Below are 12,326 nucleotides of genomic sequence, written 5' to 3'. Positions count from 1 at the left end.
CCAGCTGTCACTCTAGGTTCTAATTTAGCAAGCTGCAGCCCAAAAAGTACCCTTGCTCAGAGAGACCTACTTTAGATTCAAACTGACAGTCCCTCCCTGGACCTCTCCTTGCCCTGGACACTACTCAGGACAGCTTTACTTTACAAGTGTCATCTGATCCTCCATGTGTGTCTAAGAGGTGGAGGGCTCCTTATTTGAGTTGTGTGTTTCAGGGTTAGACGCCCTGCCGACTCAAGCCAAGTCATTTGACATCCTAGTTTTTCGTTTGGTTTGTGTGTTAAAACCAACCCGTCATGTGAGAACATCTACCCTCAAGTAAATATCTGTCAGCCTTCCACACACACCACCAGGTGCAAACACACACGCAGACGCACACAACAGCTTGCAGTTGTGTATGATGTACATACGCACATGCCAACACACTCACTTACACACACACGACTGCCTTTCTGAATCATTAAGTTCATTATTAAGATTGAGTTTGATGGCTGAGTGAGTTAGCTGCTCGACTTTTTCACCTTTCCAATTTATCTGTTTTTTTTTGTCTTTGCAAATGTTAGTGTTTTTTTATGTTTTGTTTTTTTTCAGTGTTTTTTCTAAACAGTTGGAAAGAGAGAAACAGATTTGGAGAGGAATTAGACTAGAGCAGATAGAGGAGGAGGGGTTAAAAGAGGATTTGTGTTGCCCTTGTGAGATGAAAAAAGCGATTGTGGATTATCAGACAAAACACAGCTGGCATTCAGAAGCGTGGTGCCTGTCTCGTCCTAGTGTGTCTTCATGCTGATAGATGTGTTTGTGTCTTGGGTGACACTACCAGTCACTACAATTTCATTTCCCCTTTGGCCACAATGATGTAGTTGAACTGGAGTCTTTTTAATGAGGATGAAGTTGACGTTCGTGGTTTGAAACATGACCATTTGTAAAGCATCATCTCTCTTGTAGAGTTTTGCATATGAATTGTCAACCAATGTACCTCAATCATTCATCATTATCATTCATCATTATCATTCAGTTTGGAGGTTTGACACTGTCTTACCTTGTCTCGACTGACAGCAGACATCTCCACGGAGAGTCGTTACGGCAGCGAGACCGGGGCGGACGACGTGAGCGTGTGGTCCGGTGAGACGGACGAGGGTCTGGAGGCGTCCGACAGCCTGATGCAGGGGGCGGAGCTTCAGAATGAGGAGTACCTCATGAATATTAGCGCCCGCCTCCAGGCGGCCGTGGAGAAGCTGCTGGTGGCCATCACCGAAACCACCAATCAGGTATGGCTCGCTGTTCTGGCCGTAGGTCTGGGATCCAGGTGCTGGGGGGCTCTGCAGTCAGATGCTCTGCTTCCGAGCTATACCTATCTCTAGCATGGGGCTAGCATGGTTGGGGCTAGCATGGCTGGGGCTAGCACGGCTGGGGCTAGCATGGCTGGGGCTAGCACGGCTGGGGCTAGCATGGCTGGGGCTAGCACGGCTGGGGCTAGCATGGCTGGGGCTAGCACGGCTGGGGCTAGCACGGCTGGGGCTAGCACGGCTGGGGCTAGTCCGGTTGGGGGGATAGAATGGGGGCAAGCATGGTAGTGGACTAAAAGGAAAAGGAATTTCACTAATCAGGGATTGTTTAGGGTTTCAGACGGCATTCAAATCTTCTACCAACAGTCATGTTGAAGCTATAGGTTTTAAAACAAGGTATGTTTTAAAGCGTGTTGAGGATAAAGATTACATTTGAAGGCTCTGTGTTTGCCTTGTTAACTTTCTTTCAGGCTGCTTTCACTCCCAACATCGACACTAACTGGCCATAAAATCCTGTTACTAACTGGTTAACCCACCAACTGACTCGTGAATCATTAACTGACTAGCTATAGTTTAGGAATTACAATCAACAGGCTACTTAAAGTTTCAATACTGGTCTGATGATGGGGGGGGGTCAACGTGCCGTTCAGTAAACAAAGAGAATCGGGGTTATAATGCCATATCATGAATATCCTCACATTAAGGTTGCATCAACTATTATGTAACAACATGGGTATACCTTCAGTAAAAACGTTGTGGACACATTACAATTGCTATGTCATTACATGGTGTTATGTGTTAGCGGTATACGTTTTTTTATATGTGTAAGAAGGCCCATCATGGGGGGGGAGTAGATGTTGAAAAGAGGGGCAGTTGAACGTTGTGTCGCCCGAACAAGATCAATGTTAACATCTACTTACGCCTGGAAAGCCCAACCTTCCCAATACCATGTTTCATTTGTGTTGTCGTTTGTACCACTGAACCATAATCAAGTGTGACTAAATACAAGTAGCAGTTCTTATGTAACTACAAGTTACATGTTACTATAGGTATTCTTATGTAGTTATATGGTAGTTAACCTTAATGTAAAGTGTTGCCAAAAAATACAATTGAACTACTGTCTTAGAAATCACATTCAAACCAGGTGCAGGTCATCTATTCCTCGGCCGACGGGAATGTTTTTGTTATTGAAATATTCCCATGTAAACATTCCTTGCATTGTCATAGCTTTGCATGTTAGTGTTGGCTAGAAGGTACTGGCTGAGCACGGGGATGTAAATATGGTCTTTGTCACATTAGCCCACAATGGCTACACACACAACACACACAGACAATGTCCTTTACCATGCCAACCGCCCCCCCCCCCCCCCCCCCGTGGTGTTCCGCTCCCCTCACAGAACCCCAGGGTGAATGAGACGACAGAATCCTAGCGGGTCACAGAGAGAGAGACACTCTAGAATTCACCGTCACAAAGGAGCTGGCTCATTCTAAGCGGTTGCCTATAGATACGAGGGACATTTGTATGCAGCTTTGTCCGTTCAGACAGCCTATTGTGATCCAGCTGGATGAGCTGGGCCCGCCCCCTAAGGTGGCCATGGCCCATCTCTGTTTTCTTAGTCTGTCAGTGAACTGGGGTCTGCTTTTTGCACGTCATTGAATGTGCCATAGTGACTACATGGTGCATCTTCTGTTTGGCCTATATTCAAGCATTACTCACGGTGTTGTGGCTTTATGTTAGCCATCTAAAAATAGCATAGATGAGATTTTAGCTCAAGCATGAATTATGTTCCAGCACTTTATACTGTCAATCTCTGAGGAATCACGTGAACTGCAAAAAAATATTTTTGAATTTTAAATCAAGTAGTGTATGGTAGCCAATGTATTTATCCATGAGTTTAATTTCCTTGTAAAGTAGTTTTTTTCTGCAGATTAATTTTCTCAAGTCACATAGTAGTTGGGTCCAGTATGGGAGTCAGGTGGCTGAGCGGTTAGGGAATCGGGCTAGTAATCTGAAGGTTGCCAGTTTGATTCCCGACCGTGCCAAATGACGTTGTATCCTTGGGCAAGGCACTTCACCCTACTTGCCTCAGGGAAATGTCCCTGTACTTACTGTAAATCGCTCTGGATAAGAGCGTCTGCTAAATGACTAAATGTAAATGTCTAACTTGCTGTATAATGACTGGCAGTGTAGACATGAAAGCTCTCACGTCAGCTTGGGTAGGATCGCGTGGGAAGGAAGCTAAGATCTTCATTCTCACTGATGGCCCAATAAAAGACATGAGCACTCTGAACTCTGAACTCCCGTACAAATGCCAAGTCATCACCGTCCAACCTTCTGCCAATAAAGTGTCACTCTGGAATGTTCTACAGCAGATCACACGTCAAACACCACTTAATAATCCCTCACTTCAAACTGGAGACACCTGCTTGTAGTTCACAAATCAATCCAGCTCCGCGTCTTCTTAGGTCTCGACCGATCATTTAATGGTTTCTCCGAAGGGCGATTGATTAGAGGCACACTGTACTGTCGGCGTGAATGATCGTAATTCCTTATCTTCCTGGCCTATAAGGGGCGGTCTGAGTGGATGCTCATGTAATGACTTTACAGTGGAATGTTAAGTGTCCCGTAAGTTGGCTTTGTCAAGTGTTTTCGGGAGAGGGAGGTATTCAGTAACACTGACGCAACGACATGACATGTTGATGGTGCACGTTCAATAAGGTTGGCTCTTTGCTTATCCTGTAAACAGTAAGGTGAGAGGGAGAAAGGAGGGGAGAGAAGGAGGGTAGAGTAGGGGGAGAGAGGGAGGGGAGAGGAGGAGAGAGAAAGTGGGCAGAAAGGAAGAAGCTGAATATGTGTGGTATTTAGGGAGATGTGTCCCAACGCCGCACTCGGATAATCTGCTCCGACGAAGAGTATGAATCCGGTTCACCAAGCCCTCATATTAAATAAAAAAAACACACAAAAAGGCGTGTCTGTGAGAGTGTAAAAGTACTCAGCCGCTCAAAGCTACCTGCTCCACTTGTCCTGGGAGCAGAGGCCACACCCACTCCCTCCCCCTATCAGTGAACAGGATCCTGCCCCCACTATTGATCCAGGAAGTGAAAGGGAGATACGTTCTGCCTGTTGTTGCTGTTCCACACTGGGACACACGGATTTAGCCCCCTATAAGCCTCCATGCTTGTTTGTAGAAAGAGAGGGGGGAGAGAGAGGGAGAGAGAAAGAGAAAAAATAAGAGTGCTCTGATAGGCTGCCTGAAGTAAGGAGAGAGAGAAAGAGAACCAGGAGAGAGAGAGAGAAAGAAAGCGGTGAGAGAGAGTTGGAGCAGTAAAGAGAAAGCGACAGCAGGACACTGACTCAGAGAAGTGTGCCGGCAGACAGAGAGGAGAGGAGAGGAGAGAGAGAGAGACTGGGTCAGAGAGATCCACAGAGGTTTGTTGAAGGATTGACAGGGAGGACGAGAGCGTGAAAGGAAAGATAAGACTAGCCGGGCCATCCCACACATTCACCCTCGCCGGGAAGCAATTAAGGGGGGCCCTGGGGGCTTCCCCGCGGGTCGCTGTTGCCGTGGCGGCATGGCTTTGTTAATGAGCTTCCAGAGGGAGGGAGGCGAGCGAGGAGAGGGAGAGAGGGAGCGGAAGAAATGGAGCGAGCTATAGGGGAGTGGAAGCTTCGCTGAGCGGCCGTGATTCTGAAAGAGAAGCAGAAAGAGCGAGAGAGAGACAGCTTGGGAGGAGGACAGCTCTTCGGAGTCTCTCTGTCTTTTATTCGTTTGTCTGTCTATCTCCCCTGACGCTGCGCCCTGGCATGCCTTTAGCCACAGGTGCGTGGTGTGATTTCCAACCCCCGTCGGTGAAGGGTTACTTTCTGTTATCAACACCGTAGAGTTTCTACTTTTCTTCAGACTCCAAACTTCACCTGGTTGTTATTTGAGGACTCGACTCTTCTCAATATTGACCTGTTCTGGGCGTCGCAGGATATCATGTGATTGAGTCACAGTGGATGCCAGCTCACCTCCCAGCCAGCCAGCCCCCCCCCACGGTATTGTTTACCCAAGGCCCTGCGCCGCGTGACGGCCCCGTAGAGACCGTTGCTTAGAGCCCGGCAACTTCCCCCGCGTTCCTCTCTGCGCCTGGCTCTCCCGTCCGTCTACCTCCAAGCAATGCCTCGCTCCGCCGCCGGCACCCTCAGGGCGGCAGGTGCGGTCTAGTTTCCACGCCGCCGACCGGATCACGGGAACGCGTCGCTCTCCGGGATCATGGATTCTTACCGCTCATACTGGAACTCCACCAAGCAGGCCAGCCTGTGGGTGGAGGGAGAGGACCAGGACGTGTACGAGGTGGAGTCCCGTGTGCCCCTGCCCCGACCCTTTCCCCTCAGCGGCACCCTCAACGAGAAGAACGCCGTGGTGGTGCAGACGCAGATCTCGCACGTCAACCACAGGACCAATGGGCACCTGCTTAAGGTGATCTCCAAGATATCCCTGCCCACGCCGCCGTATACGGTAGGTTGGTGTGTACCGTGCAGAGTGCCGCACAGCTGTCTGGCCACAGGCAGAAGGTTCTGGTAAAACGAGTCTGAGGAAAAGTGCAAACTCGTTGAGTCTGTCTTAAAGGGTACCTGCTGTTGTGTGTCACGGCTGTGCTATTATGCAGTCAGTAACACACCTTCCTCCATGACAGCACACTTTGAGCCCTGTGTGTATACGTGTAAGCAAGCTCTTTATCATTAGTGACATGTCACTATCTGGCAGCTCAACTCACACTCTGCGGCAAAAGGAGTCAGTTGACTACAGTACTGGAAGTGTTTAACATCTGTAATTTCACCTGGGTTCTGTGTGGCAGTCATGTGATTCCTTCCTGGTTGGTTTAATGACACTTTGACCTTCGGTGCAGGAGATATGGTCATGTTTTAGTTAGAGGGACAGGTATAGCCTGAGGGCTTTGTTGCGGGATCGTAAATCTCCATTCAGCCTGAAAGCAGGTGCTGGTGTGTCCTCTGAATCCACAGGCGAGGATGTTGAGGATCCATGATAACTCAAAGTAGTTTCATAGATACATCCAAAAAAGTAGTTTCACAGACTTATTACAGGTTATCTCACACCAGCAACACTATCCCAATTTGTGTTCTAAAACTACTAACAATATCTTAATATCTTCAAATTAATAAGACTTTGTTTTAACCCTTCTCTAATCTTGCCCTTCCCATGCCCCCTCCCTAACCTCGATCAGCTGGCAACAACTTCTGTCTTTGTCTTATAAGGCACGAATTAGTCTTAACTTCTGTCCAATCTTCTCTGTCCCTCTGCATCCCTCCCCCTCTCCACCTACCTCCCCATCACCCCCTCCCTCCCCATCACCCCCTCCCCATCACCCCCTCCCCATCACCCCCTCCCTCCCCCTCTCCACCTACCTCCCCATCACCCCTTCCCCATCACCCCCTCCCCATCACCCCCTCCCTCCCCATCACCTCCTCCCTCCCCCCTCCCCAGCTGGAGCATGCCCGTCTCACCCAGACAGAGCTGATGCGAGAGTCCTTCAGACACAGCCAGGAGATGGGAGACCTGCTGCAGAGGCAGGAGGAGCTGCAGGAGAGGCTGGGGGAGGAGGCCCACACCCGGGAGAAGCTGGCCCTGGAGCTCCACCGGGCAGAGGGTGAGGAGGGGAGTGGGTGGGGTTAGGGTGAGGAGGGGAGTGGGTGGGGGAGGGTGAGGAGGGGAGTGGGTGGGGGAGGGTGAGGAGGGGAGTGGGTGGGGGAGGGTGAGGAGGGGATTGGGTGGGGGAGGGTGAGGAGGGGAGTGGGTGGGGGAGGGTGAGGAGGGGAGTGGGTGGGGGAGGGTGAGGAGGGGAGTGGGTGGGGGAGGGTGAGGAGGGGAGTGGGTGGGGGAGGGTGAGGAGGGGAGTGGGTGGGTGGGGGAGGGTGAGGAGGGGAGTGGGTGGGTGGGGGAGGGTGAGGAGGGGAGTGGGTGGGGGAGGGTGAGGAGGGGAGTGGGTGGGGGGAGGGTGAGGAGGGGAGTGGGTGGGGGAGGGTGAGGAGGGGAGTGGGTGGGGGAGGGTGAGGAGGGGAGTGGGTGGGGGAGGGTGAGGAGGGGAGTGGGTGGGGGAGGGTGAGGAGGGGAGTGGGTGGGGGAGGGTGAGGAGGGGAGTGGGTGGGGGAGGGTGAGGAGGGGAGTGGGTGGGGGAGGGTGAGGAGGGGATTGGTGAAGTGGGGGGAGGAAGGTAGTGGGAGAGGGTGAGGAGGGGAGTGGGTGGGGGAGGGTGAGGAGGGGATTGGTGAAGTGGGGGGAGGAAGGTAGTGGGAGAGGGTGGCAGGGGAGAGGGTGAGTGGGTGGCAATTGTGTATGTGTGTGTGTGTGTGTGTGTGTGTGTGTGTGTGTATTCTTAGCTTTCTGAAGACCTGCGTTGGGAGGTAATGTGTGAAAATGGGTGTGTTCGTTTGAGGAGAGAGGCAGGTGTTAAATGACGAGGTCAGACAACAGGTGGCGAGGTCAAAGGTCATAGTGAGAGTGTTTGTCAGGGAGGGTTTGCGTCGGGGGAGGTGAATGGGGAGGACAGGTGAGGGTCTTCTGGACGTGGAAGTGAAACACAAGGCTCTGGGTCGAAGGGAAACTGCATCTCAAACTGTAAGAAGTTAACGTTCATTTTTATAATTTGTATTCCCCTTGTTTGGGGGTGGCACCATTTTGTTACTTTTAATGCCCTTGTTAGAGAGTGGCACTATAATGTCAGTGTTTATGCCCCTGTTGGGGGGGGGGGGGGGGGGGCTGACTGATGTCACCACCCTGTTAGGGACAGATGGTCCACAAGGGCTCTAGATGTGACACAGGGGTCTCACACACAGGACACCCATCACACACAGGCAAGAACAGACACTCATTTTAGGGTAAGACCCCCTTTATTCTGCTTTTAAACTGTAAGAGACATAGTCTTTGCTTGATTCTGGGGAGTGTAACAGCAATGTAATCACTGTAATTCAATATGATTCTTTGTTGTGTCTTCTCACATACCTTGTGTGTGTGTGTGTGTAAAAGATCTGATAGGATCGGTTGAAGTATGGCAAATATTTGGTATCATCAAGTTATCTCCACCGAGCTGGTGCTTGTCTGCATGAAGGGAGACACTGTCAGCCTGTAAAACGCCCACTGGCATTGTTAGAAAACGATGAATGGTCGGCTGTTAATTGATGTGACATGAGGGACATTTGTATTTAAAGGCACAGGAACTTGATTTTTACGATAGGAATGTCTGCTCTGAAGTTGTTAACATAACCTTTAGGTGTGTTACTTGTCACATTTTTATAGTATTACTCGGTTAATAATCATATTAGTACCAGAGTCACGTGCGGGAATGTGAAGAATTTGGAGTTCAAGTTGGTGTTGGGCCTAAACCCTTTTGAAGACGCCTCTAAGTCAAATAATCGCATCTCTCTATTGTGTCTGTGTTGCTGACTTCGTGTACAAACACGATGGATGTCGAGCAACATTAATAGCACGCTTTTGTTTGCAAGATCCTCTGTGTGGTAGCTCTGGGTGTGGTGTTGAAGACTGGTTTCAATTATCACTGCACAGGCTTGAGGCAGCCAGAAGATGTTCTGTCACGACTGACAGAAACCATAAGCCAGCCTGTGAAGGCCCTTGGGTTCCTCTGCGGCGAAATATTATTTACCATAGTATTGAATTACGGTGGAGTATCGGAGTGATCCTTTGGAAATGATGTCTTGTGTATGGTGTAGGATTACACAGCGACGTCATGGCTTTGTCTGAGAGACCAACAGTGTTGTGTTGTGGACGGTGGAACAATTCAATTTCTGGCCAGTCATGAAGGAAATGTGTTTGGAGTGCAGAAGTCTGTAACTGTTTACATGTTTGTTGACGTGTTCATGTGGGAAACGAGTGCCGGGGCAGTGTCTTAACTACGCTGAGTCAGCTACAGCTAGCTGGTTAGCTCCGTGATCGATAGCTAGCGCTCTCGTTAGCACCGTTATCAAACGCAAGCGCGTGGTGGGACCAGGACGACCGTTTTCCTTTTGAGACCGCAGTGGTCTCTGTGCGGTTCGGTCGTCAGGGATTCTGGCGGTCGTAGTCTCCCCCCGCTCGTAAACTGAAGTCCCAGAGTGTACCGCAACTTGAACATGTCCCATGTTTTCCTGGCTTGAGAAACAAACATAACATATAAACATAATAGAATAAAGCGATAAACTTTGTGGAATACATGTACACAGAAGGCTCAACACGGGGAACCACACTTGGCTGCACTGAGCTTTTAGACTGGCTTTTGATGAAAATTAATGTATATTATTATTTTATTTATAGTATGTATAATGGACTGTATGTCTTGTAAGGGGTCATGTGGACCTGTTGCCATGGTGACCCTATTGCGACTAGAGGAATTCAGGACCAGCTAGTTCCCAACTGGTCTTGTGACCTCAGCATTCCACCCACCAGCAGAGAATAGTATTAAAATGATTTGTTTATTCATCACCCATTAATATAGGGTTTGTCCTTAATATAGAACACAGATAGAATTGTATTTTTCAACCCTTAATGTAGAATATTTCAAATCCAGATTTTTATTTATTTTATTTAAAGAATATTTAAAACACTTGTTTTCATCAATCCTTAATGTAGAATATAAAAACTAAATTTCTTTTCTGATCAACATCAGAATGAGCTGATGGTGCCTAGCGATCTGTGTTGGTAACAGGCCTATCTCATTGGCTGTCCTCCATGGCCTCCCAAGCTAACTGGGTCACACATGCCTCGCTCCCCTCGCATGTGTTTGTTAGTCTGAAAACGTGCGTGTGCTTGGGGGGTTGTTTTCTAGTGGTTGAGGCTGGCTTCAAGGAATTGGTACATAGTTGTGGAAGTCATTTTGATAGTATATTTGCATGGACAGAGGGAACACAACACTTGAGTTTTTAACACCTTTCCCCTCCCTCCCCCACTCCTCCTCTCCTCCTACTCCCTCTCCCCCCCTCCTCTCCCCCCCCCTCCCTCCCCCTCCTCTCCCCCCCCTCCCACCCCCTCCTCTCCCCCCTCCGTCCCCCTCCCTCCCCCCTTCCTCCCCCTCCTCTCCCCCTCCGTCGCCCTCTCCCTCCCCCTCCCTCCCTCCCCCTCCTCCCCAGGTCTGATAGACGGCTACACAGGTGAGCGGGCGGCACAGGAGCAGCAGCTACGTCACAAGGAGGAGCTCCACCTGAGCCTGGAGCAAGAGCTGCAGGTAACACACCCGGGGGGATTTGAACCTCCTGAATCATGTGCTCTGCTACTGAGCCACGGGTGAGAGACCAATCTCTGAATGGTTCGTGAAACAAACAAAAGATGGACCGAACAAGTCCATATGTATTTCTCGTTACAGATCAGACAGTAAACCGACATCCATCCAGGGGTTGTGCGACCTGAATATTGATTTGTGTTTCTCCTGTCTCTTGTCGACACTCGTACTCTAACTGAATTGCTATTGATCCTGAACCGGGCGCCGTGATTGGCTGTTTCAGGTGACGAGCAGCCGCCTTCGCGAGCTGGAGCAGGAGAGGCTGCTGGCTCAGCAGGAACGGGAGCTGCTGTCACGGCAACAGGATGCCATGAGGGAGATGGCCGGGCCCCGAGAGATGTGTACGTATCCCATTAATCCCCCTGTCAGCTACCTCACGTTTTTTTTTTTTTTTTTTTTGCCTAATTAAAAGGCTAAGTAATAGATGAAAAGGGGTTGTTAATTACCTCAGAACTATTGTCTGAATATCCAGCCTATTCAGATGTATTAACTTTTACTATACTACTAACTATTTACTACTTTTTAAAATAATTTGCATTGCTTATGCTAGTGTTGAGTAGCAGTAATGTTCTAACTGATTATACGAGTGCAGAAGTGACACAGTATATGTAAAGTTACATACAAGTGTGTGCCTTGCAATGTGTGCTTCATACAAAAACTATGATAAAGTCTGTCTTTAAATAGTTTCATAGGGAAGCACAGGTTCGAATGACTCACACAAAACATGCCTGTTCTTTTCCGTACACAGTCAGTCTTTATTGGCTAGATGTGCATTTGCATCAGTGTGACACCTGATTCTCATCACCAGGTGTGTTGCTAGGCAGACAGCTCGACACCATAGGCACCCTGTGCTTTCATCTCAACTGTCAACGCTTATTTTCATAGATTGTAATAGAACATACATTCGATTATGTGTTTGCCTGTTCGTAAGGGTTAGGTCTCTATTGTATGTTCAAGAAGTCTCCAGAACCAATTTAACTATATCCACAATGGTGGTTGCAGAGCAAACTGAAGTCTGAATTCATGTTGTTCCAATGTTTGTAATGGATACCTATTTGGTGCCTTGTGGTGAATGACGTCCAGCCGGTTTTTTGCCCAGGGGGTATTGGTTTTTCATCATAGATACAGTAACACTAGGCAACTGATCCTTCTGCCTGGCATTCAGTGCTCTGTTTTAGGTTATTCTGCAAGTAAACAATCTCACACGGAACGGTAAGTGTCCTGTTCAAACGAGGGCAGAAATACAACCTATTTTACAGGAGCCATTTCAGGAACACTTTCGCCTTGCTCTTACGGCATTGGCTCATTCCTCCTCTGCCAACACATCTTTAACCAATTCCCACGGCCATAAAAGGCAGTTAGGCTCCACCCTCTCTATTTCCATCTCTGCATCCTTTCTCATTGACACACTCTCTCTCTCCCTCTCTCTTTCTCTACTTTTTTTTATGACCAGACAAAGAGCATGTTAAATCACTGTGCTTTCTCGTTCTCCTGTAGGCCTAGTTGAAGCTGCAGGGGTGGCTGCACCTGAAGCAGGTGTGTCCACATCACGCATGGCCAGTCTCCTCTCTGTGCATCTCTTTATCGTCTCCAGTCCAGTGGGCAATCACCGATATATGATACTTATTCTTTTAACCCCTCGAATCCAGCAACTCACCAAATAACCCCTTGCTTGCCATGGGCCCCCTCACTCACTAATCGTTGCTTCAGCTTTTTTTGTTTCGATTCACTTTTCTATGTTCTGGTATGTCCTGGTACGTCATGGTAACGTGT

At 49.0% G+C, this 12,326-nt stretch overlaps 1 protein-coding gene across 8 annotated transcripts in view; it reads left to right on the top strand.

The window, feature by feature from the left end:
• Positions 1–12,326, top strand: part of akap9 (A kinase (PRKA) anchor protein 9) — a 59,297-nt gene that overhangs the window by 28,333 nt on the left and 18,638 nt on the right. For 6 of the 8 annotated variants that reach the window (XM_047019386.1, XM_047019382.1, XM_047019387.1 and 3 more), the window contains 5 exons: positions 1,054–1,265; positions 6,773–6,935; positions 10,405–10,499; positions 10,777–10,894; positions 12,051–12,089. In XM_047019386.1, coding sequence (XP_046875342.1) covers positions 1,054–1,265; positions 6,773–6,935; positions 10,405–10,499; positions 10,777–10,894; positions 12,051–12,089 — 627 coding nt within the window. The remainder of the gene's footprint in view (positions 1–1,053; positions 1,266–6,772; positions 6,936–10,404; positions 10,500–10,776; positions 10,895–12,050; positions 12,090–12,326) is intronic. The other 2 variants (XM_047019381.1, XM_047019384.1) reach the window with 2 other exon arrangements.

This window comes from Hypomesus transpacificus, chromosome 4 (assembly GCF_021917145.1).
Source record: "Hypomesus transpacificus isolate Combined female chromosome 4, fHypTra1, whole genome shotgun sequence".
Classification (NCBI taxonomy): Eukaryota; Metazoa; Chordata; class Actinopteri; order Osmeriformes; family Osmeridae; genus Hypomesus; species Hypomesus transpacificus.
Note: the sequence above shows the minus strand (reverse complement) of the source record. Positions and strands in the feature narration are given on the sequence as shown.